Genomic DNA, 14,306 nt, shown 5'->3' on the forward strand with positions numbered 1-14,306 from the left:
ATGATTTAGATCAAATGTAAAACTCAGCTGAATTAGTGTTGATATTGCAAGGAGACGTATTGTGTGAAGAGAAATTGAAGATGTTGTTTAATTGCTTATATATTTATGATCCACATCAAGTATTCAGTTTCGGCTGCATTTCTTCCAGTTTTTCCAAAGGTCTTCTAATCAGGGCTCTATAAATAAAGAACTACGGCAGATCTGTAATATGTAATGCAGCCGAACCGTGTATTACAATGCCGTTATGTGATGACTTTCAAAGAGAAAAGCAAGAACACTCGGAATTAAGTATTATTTTATTTTTTTAAAATGTTTTTCCGATTTCATATCATAGAAACACCAAATCCCAGCATGCATTGCGGCTAAAACATCCAGTCAGCGAGCTTAAACCATAGCTGAGGATCTTGGGTAATTGCTCGAAATGCCCACGTCTGTTTCCGGTTATATTTATTTCGAAATTCAGTTCCTGACGGACGCCAAAAAAGCCAGAGATTATGGAATTAAACAAATAAATAAAAAGGATAATTGTGTGTTATTGGTGAGTAAATAACTGTGTTATTTTGAAAAGAATAACAAATTAGAAGGAAAAAAAGATTTAAAAAATACAGATTTCAGTATCCTGAGGCTCTCAACCCCATTTATTTTCCTCACAGACGGCAACAAAAGTCAGAAATTATACGATTTAAAATGAAAGCAATAATTGTGGCTTGATATTGAGTAAGAACATGCTTTTATGAACCACACAGCTTCCGGTATTCCTATAACACGTAATAGCGAGGCGAAGTCACGCCCATCTACTTCCGGTCCATGGGACCCCGGAAGCGAAAAATTATACATTGAATTCAATGGAGAGAGAAAACGTATCTTTTGATCCCGTTTGAATTGTGCCACGAACTATACATATGATGTTTGTCAATCTTAAACAATCATTTCCATGTCAAAAAAGTCACATTTTGTCGTAAAACTGTTGAAATATAAGACTATGAAAAATACGCGACTACAAAGACTACAAATCCCAAATCCCATTCTGGGTCGTGCATGTGATGTCACAGGCGATAATGCTCCAAGTGGTTGCGAATCGTAATTAAAGCGAAGAAGAAGATTTCATAACTGATTTATTCCCTCCAATAAATATAAGAGATTGCTCCAATAAATTCACTTTTATAAGATGCCTGTGTGCTTTGTACCACGTTGTAATCACAAAAGTGATCATACCACTTGCTCGTTCTATCGCTTCCCGTCTTATGAAAGGACCAGGAGTCGCTGGATCAGACATATCAGGTAATATCATAGGTAATATACATGTTGTGGATGGAACATAGTCAAGTTAGCTACCTAGCTAGTAGTGAGCACGTTAGTTAGCATTACATTACTTAGCCTTGTCATTTTTAGTAGCCTTACCATGAAGTTATTATTTTATTACATGAAGTACACCAAAATGTTAAACAGTAAGATTAGTCATCATGGTAAGTATTTCGTGAAACATTTGAAGAGTAGCCTACTGCGCCCTCCACCGGGTGCTAAGGAAGCAGTTCAGGGAGAGTCGAAGGAAGGCAGGCAGGCAGGGAGCTTTGCATGACATTCTTCTGGACATGTGTCATTGTGATGACAGTGAGGGTGAGTCAATCTGTTTGTTGGAAAGACAGTAGTTGAGTGATTACTGAGAGAAAATTATTAAAAGAGATAATTATTCAGTGTTGTTACTTTAAAGTGTTGTTACTGACCTTTTTCTCTTTTATTTTCTTTACCTCACCTGTAACTGCTGAGACCCTGAGGAACATGCACACTGGACTGACCTGCTCTGGCAACCTGATTTCCACTGTACGTAATAGTATTTGGTTATGGTATATTATTTATATACATCAAAGGCACAATGCACCCCCCAGAGAGACACATGTATTGAGTGTGATATTTTGCATAGGTCATGTGAAATCATCTTTACATACTAGAAAACTGTAGGAGCGGCAACTTGTTTTGAAATTGAATTTTTAATATCCGATAATAAAGTTGATCTGTTTTCTTTATTCTTCTCTCTTCCCAGCTCCATCCATCACCGTTCTCTGTTCCTGCAGGTCCTGCTTGCTAATCAATGCTCATATGTTTTTACACAATTACAAATAAAGTCAATGTACTGTATGACATGAAGTTGTGCTTCATTCTGAGTCAATAATAAATTCATTCTGCCTTCAACTGCAAAATGATTGTGGACTGCACCGACATCCATGTAGCTGCCCCCCAGTAAGATGAACCAAGCAAAGCTGACACTCAACATACAGCTGTGCTCTTAAGTTGACATGAAGAATTTGTGAAATATTGGTAATTATTTGGAAAAAATGACTGACGATGCAGAAAACTTTTTTTATTTAGGAACAGTGTTCAGGTGAAGCATTTATCACTACATATGTGTCACACTTAAAAGGCCAAACACACTGGCCAAACACACCTCGTTTACAACTCCCCAGTTGACAGCCATGACTCCGTCTAAATTGTAGCCCCCAAGCACCCTCTTCATGAGGGACGCGCATGGAGTGGATGAAAGTCCCGACCTCAGCACAGCACCAAAATTGCTGGCTGTCAACCTGCCCTGCCTGTGTAACTGCCACTGAGGATTTGTCTGCTGTCCTACGGTGGCTGTCTGGATGGCAGCTTAATGGTCTCTGCTCAGTCGCATTGAGGCAAGAATTGCCTCAAGCCCCCGACCCCCATGCTCCTTCACCAGCTCCGGCACGTTGAAAATGGCCTGATGTTGAGGCTGCAGCTCCGGCTCAGGTGACAAAAGCCATGCCATGCTACGCTGCGCCCCTCAGTGCAGACCTGAACCAGTCTACTTCCTCAGTGGCGATGTCTCTGGCCAGTGGGTTGTATGTCTCCTCTTGCTGTTGGTAGAGTTGAGACACCGGCTGGACTACTTTTGAAGTGCCAGGCTTCCTCCACTGGCACTCAACTTCTGTGGAGCTGATCTGCCACATGGCAAATATTGCCAATGCTGCAGCGTGGCTGCATTTGTACATCCTCCGTGCACAACCACAGACATCGCTCTGCATCGCGCCATCCTCTCCCATGTAGATCTGTACAAATAAAGTAAGTACCATGTTTGTTAACATGCTATAATAGATTGAATGAGCAATACAAGGATGGTCCAGATCTGGGGGTGGGAGGGTTTATTTTTCCATAGTTTTGTCCTCTTGTCTGATTGTTGTTATTGTTTGTTTTTTCTGAATTTTTTGTAATTTGTGTTGTATTGGTTGTGATTGTACATTGCATTTTTTTAAATGTGTATTACATTTTTGAAAAACATTTGATCAACAAAAAAAGAATTTTTGGTCAGGATCTAGACTCAGTGTGTAGTTTATGAATTAATCAATGCTCTCTACATTAGGAAAACACATACCAGTGTACCAGAGGGAGTCACACACAGCTGTGCCTAGATAACCAAACAAATTGACAAGATAACCAAAATCCTTGAATCTACACACAGCAAATAAACTGAAATGACACAACGAGATATAAAAAGGAGATCACACATATAGTCGATATAAAACTGGCCGCTTCAATCTGAAGAGGAACTAAAACAAAACACGGGAGTGTACCTTGTTCTTGTGAACACTAATGTTATCCACAGCATACACACCCGTATACAGTACACCCGTTCTAGGTTCTGATTGGCTCTCTAGGTTGGCATTCTAGCTTCTGACTGGCTGTCCAGGTTGTCAATCACAGCCGTGGTTCATATTATGCTTGTCGACTCGTAACATCGCTAAACTTTTTTTCTTGACGGTTTTCTCAGTCAACTAATGCTATTGATAACAGTAACATAAATTAACACAGCCCTGCACACTGCAGTCATTATATGCCGGGTCTGTGGTTCATCATCTTCTTTTTCATTCTCCTCCTTATTGACTGACATTAACCTGTTAACATTGCACTCATATTACTCACCGAAACCTTGTAAAGCCGGTCCCGCATGCTGGCTCTTACATAACCGACTAACTCCCCTTTCGTGTATGTACAGCTCTCAACGTGCCCAGACTTGTAGTGATTTTCACCTCGTTTTATACTTTTATTCTCATTCTGAAAGAATGAGGTGAAATGTGCCAACGTGACGGCCATCTTTGTGTTGGTGACGCGTATTGTGCGGGACCAGAGACATGTAGTTCACTGAGCGGCTTAACACAAAAAAATGTGTTACTTCACAGTTTTACGACACATTTTAATTTTTTTGACTTGCAAAATGTTCTTTTAAATTGACAAACATCATATGTGTCATTCGTGGCACAATTCAAACGGGATCAAAAGATACGTTTTCTCTCTCCATTGAATTCAATGTATAATTTTCCGCTTCCGGGGTCCCATGGAGGCTCCCGGAAGGGGAGGGACTTCGCCTCTCTATGCCGTGAGACTACCAATAGAAAAACATTGCTTTTAAAATTGTGCTGTGCAACACGCGAAAAAGTGGAAAATCGTGTTGGTGAACACAAATCAATAGATTACAAATTGTGTTGGTGAACACGAAATGCCATGATACTGGGTTGCCTAAAACATGTTCACATGGATAGGATACTAAATACATTTGCACACTTTTATATGGTGGCCTATTTCCATATGTTTCTGTTTTGGTGGTCGTGCCACAACCGTGCATGCATGCACAAGTCATAGGTGCGCTATAAAATAGCACTACACCCCTGCAATGTGTGTGAAAGACAATAGGCTTTACAGCATGTTTTTTTAAATTGAAGTAGCGTTGGTGTTTGTGTGTTGGTTGTTGACGGGAGTGTGTGCCCCCCGTGGTAAATGATTGCCCCCCCCCCCCCCCATTCGATTTGTTCTAGAGCCGACCCTGATAGTATGTGTATTCACTCTCTGTCCTAAACGGCTTGTTGGAGCTTGAGCATGTTTTATGAGACTGAACAGTCTCATAGAGCAGGGGTTGCCAACCCCCAGTCCGGTACCGGGCCCGGAAATAGCTGTGAATTTATCGTAATAATTGCAAAATTATAAATATATACAAATATTTTTTTAATTTAATTTTCGCACCTATACCAGTCATATTATTTCATCCAGTAGCCTAGTTAATTTTTCACCAGAAAACCGTTGAAAATGGCTTTTATGATGTTCCGTAGGATCCAGCGGGTCAGCCTGGTCTCAGCCTCTTGTGCGCACGAGAAAGTTACAGGTGCGCCAAGTAGGAAGAGGCGCACACAGGAGACAACCGTTTCATTGCAGACTGTTATGTTTATGTGGGCAAATGGCAGCATACATTATTTGAGATATATTTCAAACTCGGACTTCATTTTAAGGACATGTCGGCCAGAGATGTAGAGCTATTTGTTTAAGCAGTGGATTGGCAAAACAGGAGAGTAAACCAGTCTGCCTTGATCTATGAATTCATGTCCGGGACTCTCACGGTATCTGCTGCCACAGCTATAGAATGAAAACCTTCTTCATTTCATGAAATGGCTGCAGCGTCAGGAGGCAGCGGGACATATAATCCGCCTCTGAGAAGTGCAGCACCAGCGGGTAAACATGTGCCTTTTTACGCACCGCCTTCGCTGTGTTTACCTTCATCGGAACAGCGAGTGACTGCAGGCTGCTACGTGTTAACCACACACACCTCTACACACATCTCGACACACATCGAACTGCCCGATTACTCCCCCTTTTATTAGTTTTATGAAGGAGATGCCCAGTCACCAAGGCGCATGATGTGTGTGTGTTTATGTGCTCTGCTCAGCTCAGCTATGTGTGTTCGGTGTGTTTCTGTCTGTCCGACACCGGCATTTGTTTTCAAATGACCATGAACAGTAATTTACACACATCTGGCTAACTCCATAGGTATATACAGGTGTTCCCATAATAAATTAGTTTAATCTCGATGTAGTGCTAAATGCTGTCGGAGTGCACCGGAACGAACGTCCCTATCATAAAATCTTCTGAAAACAAATGCCAGTGACACACACACACACACACACACACACACACACACACACACACACACACACACACACACACACACACACACACACACACACACACACACACACACACACACACACACACACACACACACACACACACACACACACACACACACACACACACACACACACACACACACACGAACACGACCGGACATCTCCTTCATAATGTGCCTTCTCCTCGTTTTCCCACTGGATTATCCATGTGTAAATCATACAAACACAACCAAAACGTTGATTTATCTGTTTTCCCGTTTTGGTTTAAAAACTGAATAACGTCGGTTTTTTAGTTTTCCGTTTTTCCGAAAAACCAAAAAACGACACCGGTTCTTTTTTAAACGTTGTTAATGTTTTGGATGCATATTGTTCTAGTATTTGTTCAGGCTGTTGCATACAATTAGTCTCTGTTGCTACCTGCTGGTGGTGAGTAAATATTAAAATCAGTTAAAATTGACAACCGGTCCGCGATTTTTCTTTTAATGGATCTGCCGGTCCTTGGCACAATAAAGGTTGGGAACCCCTGTCATAGAGTATTGGACTACCTGTTAAGCAGTGGCGAGCCGCCAGGGCCCTCTAGGCCTTCTCTGAGGTTATGGCTAGAAAGGATCCGTCTTGTGTGAATATGACGTCAGGTTCTCGTTGTAACTCTCGTTGTAATCGGAGCGGACCCTATTTCAACAATCACACTCCATGTAATTGACATAATTAATAGATAGTTTAGCTTCTGTTAAATATGTTCTTTATTCTCGCGTCCAGGAGAGAAGCTTTAAAATGAGACTAAATGGAGTCTCTGAAAAGATTCAAATGGGATACTTTAATTAAAAAAGGCGCGGTAGTGTTACAGACAGAATATTGTTCCGGCAGAAAACAGCTGTGATCTGGCTCTCCTGAGCAAGAAGAGAAGAGAATGGATCTCTCCTCCGGCGCTGTTATATATCCTCTGCTGGCTCCTCCCCGCCAGCCGGCTCACCTCGTCTCCAATGTCCGTTATTGCATTTAAACAGAGGATAGGTTCTTTTCACATTCAATATGCTTAACACGCCGTTTCTCCTCATATTCTCTTTCATTACTTTTCATTTAACACATTCTAAACGCTGTAATTAATACTCTAAACAATACTTCTCGGCTCGTTTGGTTTCCGGTCATTCCGGATGTTGTCACATGCTACTCTCGTCTGTAAACAATAATGTATTCAAATAAACTGTACTTTCATTTAATATTCAACATGGTAGTATCTCGACATCTATCGTTGTAGTGTTAAATCAGTAGGTTTCGGTTTTCACCACACCACGTCATTTCGCTTCTCAATTCACCTCTTTAGGAATTCGTATATTAGCCACATGCTAAATGCTAACCGTAGATGAAGGATTTTCAGAATAAAAGCTTAACTGCTTGTGCACAAGAATTTCTGGTTTTTCAGTATAAAAGAGCGTTTAAACTGACGGTATGTTTAAGCTACATTATACCATCAAAACATTGATTTTAATTTCTAACACTTCTCACCATCATTTGCTGTGGCCCACTGATGTTAACGATCGTAACTGAAAGGCTGCCTGCCAAACATAAACATTCAGCCAGTGACTTGCAAACTCTCACGAGAGTTTTACACAAGATGGTTCTTTTCTATCCATAACCCCTCTCTGAGGGCCTAAGATATTCTACAAAATAATATTTAAAAACATTAAAGTTTAATATTTCTTTTTTTAATATTTTTTTAGTTTTACTAAAATAACTTGATCTATTTGTATTTAAAATAACATTTCCATAGAAATAAATCCTTTGAATCTGCCTATTCAGTTTCTGTTGGAATGTGAAGGGTTAAATGAAAGAAGCTCGTCTCTGCGAGTCACTGTGAAGACAGGAGCTGATTGGTGGTCCTGCTATGAATTCACAGAGGGCCCAGCTATAGTAACTGAACGAGAGAGTAATGTAAAATGACAGTACAATTGACCAATTATATCTTCCCTCTAAATAGGTGGGTTTTATTTATTACGGACTTTATGACAAGTTCCGCCCGCTGTGAAGCTTTTCTTGTTTCCATAGAAACAACAACTTCCTGTCAACAGCATAAACTCGCCTTCAAAATAAAAGCATGTCCATACAAAATAGAAAGCCAAGCCCAATTACACTTAAGACCTACAGTAATACCATGGCATCATTGTTTAATTTCACTGACTTTATTTCTTGTAGACAACAAAAACTGTAGAGCAAAACAAATCTTGGTTAGAAATACAAAACTGGGACTATTAACCAGCAGACCTTTAAGCCAAGCTTTGATATGAAACATTTCTAGAAATACATTCAAGCCTTGAAATAATGTGAGCTTCCCAACATTTTTTGACTGAGACATCTGCAAACTTCCAAAGGGTATTCTGAATTTCAGCTATGTATCATCATGATATAACATGAACATCTCTTTACATTACAGTTATAAAGCCCCCAAATGTTTTTTACAAAGATTTCCAGGTTTTTATTCTGTAATGATGATTAATTATATACAGAACTGGAGGATTATGAAACACACATTTTCTGTCTCTGGTTGTTAGCAACATGTCAGGCCAAACCAGCCTCAACACACATCTGATAGAATATTCCCTGCAGGCGGAGGAGCTGAGAGGGCGAGTCCATCTCTGCAATGGAGCCTTGGTCCATCACAATGACTCTAAGGAGAGAGAGACAAAAGTGAGCACAGACAAGGATACACTTTGCCTTAAATATGATTTACATTATAAACTTACCTGATGTGTAAAAAGCACAGCAGGTCAACTAACTTGCATATTTCCACCTTTATGCTGCTTTGGGCAGGGGAACTGAAAATAATGTATATTCTACAAGCAGACTTAGCTGTGAATAACACAGAATCTAACCTGCCTTTAATCTTTTCTTGTACACTGCATTAAACCAAATACCAGACAAAAGCTAAACTCTGCATGCATATCCTGCGACTTCCATTTCAAGTAACATTAAATATATAAAAATGCATTGCACGCTGGTACCTTGTGTAGTCCATGATAGTGTTGAGGCGATGAGCGATGGTCAGTACTGTACAGTCATCAAACTGAGTCCGGATGGTGGACTGAATAAGCGGGTCTGTTTTCAGGTCCACGGCTGCTGTGGCTTCATCCAAAACCAGTATCCTTGTCTTCCTCAGGAGCGCTCGGGCCAAACACAGCAGCTGCCTCTGACCGAGACTGCAGAAAAACTTCAAACTTTACACTACGCCTCTTTGAAAAGATACGAAAAGCATGTCTCCACGCACCTAAGTGCAAAAACATTCATATGTGACTGGCATTTTGGCTATAAGATAGACAACAACAAACAAATCCACATAGCATGTACACTAATCTAACCTTATCTCTTTCCCTTTTTGCTCTTGCTGCATTCTAACCCAATCAGGACATTTAGGGGAAAACCACAGGGTTTTGACTTTCCTTATTCACCAACATTGCAGTCCATAAAAGTGTTTTTATGATAGCTAGTGGTTTCCATATTGAGTTATATAATCAAAACAAATGTTAATATATTCAAATACAATCGTGTATAACCCACAATGTAAAAATGCATTATATTTCACGTTGCTCCATACTTACAGCATATACAAAATGTAAGCGGTTTGGAAAATGTATAGAGGGAGTTTAAAGTCTGTTTTAGTTTATCACTATGGGTATCACTGTTTAGCAGAGGGAAGACAGCTGTATTCAGTCACAGCACAGCGGTCACCTATGAGGACTTTCTACTGGTAGGTTTTTACGATAGAAAATAAAATCGAGCTACTAATTTGATTCAAATGCAGCCTTATGTATCAGTCTTCCACTGCTAGTGGTCCAAGTGTGTTGTAGATGGATCTAACCTTAGGTTCTCTCCTCCTTCACAGCACTGATGGTTCAGTTTTTGTGGCAGTGCAGACACAAAGCTGCTCAGGTGAGCGAGTTCCAGAGCGTTCCAGATATCCTCTTCTGAACATGTGTCAAAGGGATCTAGGTTCATCCTCAGAGAACCAGAAAACAGCACAGGGTCCTAGGAAAGAGAGGATGGAGATTACCATAAAACATGAACTAGCACTGGTCAGCGTTCTTATATTGCCTTTGTAGTAACTACATGCATGATAGCAAGATGGTGGCGGGTGCGGATGCAGCGGCCCCTCGCTCTCACGATTCTTTAGTGTTTTTGAGTGTTTTTAATGTTTCATCTATATGTTCGTCACGTCACGTCTGTTGAGTTCATTTCAACTACCCAGGACCGACAACACAGTCAAGAGTAGACAGTGCAGTCGCAAGGTCTTGCTGGACAAGAAAACAACAAGAACCCACACACTTGAACTTAGCGGCCTCTGAATACTCTGCCTGACCTTGCTGTGGAGTAAAAGGAAGCAGAAGAGAGGTAAGTGCGGAAGCATCCGGGGTAGGCTAGCAGCTAGCCAACACAGGCCCACTATTCCAAGCTTGCTCATGGCTAATGTACGATCACTGGACAATAAAATGGACAACATAAGACTCCTCCGGTCGACCTAGAGTGAGGTGAAAGAAAGCTGTGTGTATGTTTTCACAGAAACATGGCTAAATGACAACATCCCGGGGGAAGACCCGCGTTGGAGGGGGTCATTGTTTACATCAGTGATGCTTGGTGTAGGGACGATGTGGTTTTCTGCAAACACTGTTCACCGCTGGCGGAGTTTATGTACGTGAAGTGCAGGCCTTTCCATCTCCCAAGGGAAATCCACGCCATCCTGCTAGTAGATGTTTACATCCCCCCCAGCTCCAACAACAAGGAGAGTGAGGATATCCTCGTATGTGTTCACCTTCTTGGCAATAAACCTTTTTCTGATTATGAAAAACATTTCCATTGTAGTGGCTGTTAAAGCCTTTTACTGTGGCAGAAAATAGTTGGTCATCCTAAACCGGACCATCCACCATGACATCAAAGAGTTTGTTTATTTTTGTACAGACCTGAGGAATTATGGTGATTCTGGAGCGGAGGTCATGAAGGCCGATGTGTGCGATGTCGATCCCGTCGATAAAGATTATTCCCTTTGCTGCTTCCAGAATCCGGAAGATTCCCAAAGCCAGAGAGGACTTCCCAGCTCCGGTCCGTCCAACTATCCCCACCTGCATTATTTGATGAGTTAATAACTCAATTCATAAAACATCCAAGCGTCAAAAACTGCAGTTGATGAGGTGGCCACTTGAGACTGGCTGCAGAATAGAGCATTGTCCATATACATCAATGTTAAAATACCCACCTTCAAACTAAAAATTAACATGTCTAAAGCCTGGTTCAAGAAGGGCTTGGTCTCTATAGCTAATATTCCCAAACAACTGTACATAATCACCCACATGGGGGTCAGAGGGCCTAGGTATAAAAGTCACGTCTCGCCACTCCATTTGACTGATGGTTAGGGGCTAAAAGAAAGAGACCCAGTAAAGTCACCTAATAATAGAAAGTGGTGGAATGTGTTGCAATTAAAGGTTCTATTAAGTGTGTGTATTTTGAAAATGTTTGTCACAATTCACAATGGTCCCAATGGTTTTTGATAGAGCTGGAAGAAGCTTTTGAGGCTGTACGTCAACCTCAAAATGTAGGGCCCAGGAACCCAAACATATTTTTTACAACGATTATTAGGGAAACGTGCATTTTAATATTTTTTACACTCCAGGAACTAATGGGTCGTGATGGGTGTTAAGTTAAAGGTCCCATGTCATGGCCATTTCTACTGATCATAATTCCATTGTTGAGGTCTACTAGAATAGATTTACATTGTTCAATGTTCCAAACTCACATTGGTTTCTCATACAGCATCTCTGTATAGTATGTGTATTCACTCTCTGTCCTCTGTACAAAGCGAAACCCAGCCCGAACACACACACACACACACACACACACACACACACACACACACACACACACACACACACACACACACACACACACACACACACACACACACACACACACACACACACACACACACACACACACACACACACATTGTACAACAAACACACACACTGCCGTCTCAGGGAGGAGAAATCGGCGGAGCTGCAGCTGAGAAAAGATTGAGTGTGTGTAAGGATGTCCGCGGATTGGTCAATTTGGACCTATCCACGGACTTAACGTAATGGCTCCGCGGACCTAACGTAATGGCTCCACGGATTGGTGGACCAATGGGTCCATTTGGGTATGGTCACGTCACTGAACCCAGGAAGAAAAAGAGAAATCTCCAACGAGGCGTTCTGGGGCAGCATAGACAGATCTTTTCTGTGTTAGAGTTTTACTTTACAGTTAAACCTTCATAACGCACAAGGGGACGGGTAATAACCGGAAAAGGATGCCAAAGGACCTTTAAAACCTTGACATGTAATATGAACCTGCGTTTCAGGAGGAAAGTATTTGTGATTGTCATTATGTGTGAGCACAAAAATCAGTTTTATTCAATGTTTTTACATCGTGTTTTCAGACTTAATGAACATAGTGAATTGTGTGGTTATGAAGCCACACAAAGCACTATGCCATGTCCAGTCAATGGCTTTTTCCTAGGGGCCAAGGGGCTTCCCTGATTTTCAGACCGTTGTCTGTGCTGCCATCTGTTGGGAAAATACTGAATGTACTCTTCCAATATCAGAGCATATGGTACAACTAGTTCCCCGAACAGTGTCCTTTGAAGACCACCTGGGAACCAGCAGTACGCGATCGGGAAGGCAATTCAGATCTCTTAATAATCAAATTAAAAAGTGATAATGTCAAATCCCTTCTGCTAAGAATGACAGATTTCCTTAGATTTGACAGAAAGTCACGGAATGTACACAGAGATTAGGTAAAACTGTGGTGCAATATTTTGCTCGTTTAAGGATTGTGTTTTGATGCAAACAGCGATATTGTCCCAACACAAGGACGAGGCATCACCATATTCTCAACAGCAAAAATGCCTTTTTTAACGGCCTACATGTTAGCTAGAATTTGAAATACCAAAGCCTATGCTGTGCATGCAGAAAAACTATACACGACAAGAAGATTAGAGATAAGAAGAAAGCAGGGTTATACATAATGGAAATGTTCTGATCACCCCACTTCTAACACATTTTCTGCTCAACTGTTCTTTTCTGAGGAGACTGGCACGAGCGGAGCCGTGGAGAATGGGAATGAGGAGGAGGTGGAAAAAAGGGAGAGGAGGCTAACTGGAGGGAGCAGGCTTCACATGTGGCAAAAAAGGACAATTAAAACAAATAACTGCAGGCTGAAGAGAGACACAGAGGAGTGCGGAGGAGGACGGTCAAGCAACTAGAAGCCGCTACTCAATCAGGTCATGTTTACACACACACACCACACACGGAGGGAGTATATGAAATGACCATTTCAGACACCGACACTGACACAGACGCACTAAACACAGTATAAATGATGCTATCTCAATCATAAAAACATTTCTAATTTAGGAAGTACAAGTAGAAGAGATTATTTTCTTATGTGATTCAGGTGCATGTAAAACTGATCAAGAAAACACATTGATCAAGAAATACTGAGAGACATACAAGAAAATCAACACGAGGGAGAGAAATCTTAATGAAAATAATACAAATAATAAAAAAATCTATGCACACAGAACACAAAAAGCCTATGGGAAAGCCCAGCAGCCTATTTCGATATTCAGCTATATTGAGCCATATACTGTATGTATAAACAGGAGGGAGATGTTGAATTGTCCAAAGGTCTTAGAAGCACTTGGCTTTACAAACCAAAAGAATAAATAATAATAATAATTATTAAAACTGCGGTCGCACTTGTGCGCGCAGTGATGAGCGGGCCCTCGCGTCCGTGCGCCTGTCGGGGAGGGCGGCCGGTCGTCCCGGCGTCAAGCAGACGCGCGCGAGTCCTCGGAAATGAGCCGTTTGTCATTTCTCTAATTTCTTGTCCCAGACTCCCAGGTCCTCCAGCTGCAACCCGGAAACGGATGTCGGCGCGCGGTCTGGGAGGAAAACTAATTTCTCTAAAGGCTCGTCGAGGATCGATTATCGAGGAGGCTGTCTGGAGGAGCCGTGACCGAGGACACACTGATTTAGAGGAGAGAGGAGTGTCTCTGGAGGAGCTATAACCGAGGGTACACTGAAGTATTCTCCGGAGACGATTTCAGCCAACAGTGATGTTTAAAAGAGGCGTGACGCATGGCTCGAATGTCAACGAAGCACAGCTCTGCAAACTGTTCCGGTTGTGATTATAAGTTATTCAAGATGATCAAATTTGCATCAGACTTTCTGCCCTTTACCGTTTGTTTGTTTACTCACTAATCACATCTCCCCTGGTTATGCTTTCATTGTGAGGCGATGTTTACAGTGAGAA

At 41.5% G+C, this 14,306-nt stretch overlaps 1 protein-coding gene and 1 long non-coding RNA gene across 2 annotated transcripts; one reads left to right on the top strand and one right to left on the bottom strand.

The window, feature by feature from the left end:
• The first annotated feature begins 756 nt into the window (after positions 1 to 756).
• On the top strand, positions 757 to 2,145 carry LOC307017170. Its single transcript, XR_013802050.1, has 2 exons — positions 757 to 1,821; positions 2,042 to 2,145. It is a non-coding gene; the product is annotated as an uncharacterized lncRNA (long non-coding RNA).
• Positions 2,146 to 6,157: 4,012 nt separating this feature from the next.
• Positions 6,158 to 14,252, bottom strand: LOC307015057 (multidrug resistance-associated protein 1-like). The gene is made up of 4 exons (XM_079643430.1): positions 10,922 to 14,252; positions 9,826 to 9,992; positions 8,972 to 9,166; positions 6,158 to 8,637 (listed from the first exon to the last, which is right to left on the bottom strand). The coding sequence occupies exons 1-4, from the start codon at positions 11,084 to 11,086 to the stop codon at positions 8,529 to 8,531; spliced, it is 636 nt and encodes a 211-aa protein (XP_079499556.1). The 5' UTR covers positions 11,087 to 14,252; the 3' UTR covers positions 6,158 to 8,528.
• Between the last annotated feature and the right edge of the window lie 54 nt (positions 14,253 to 14,306).

This window comes from Notothenia rossii, assembly GCF_949606895.1.
Source record: "Notothenia rossii genome assembly, chromosome: 8".
In the NCBI taxonomy this organism is placed as follows: Eukaryota; Metazoa; Chordata; class Actinopteri; order Perciformes; family Nototheniidae; genus Notothenia; species Notothenia rossii.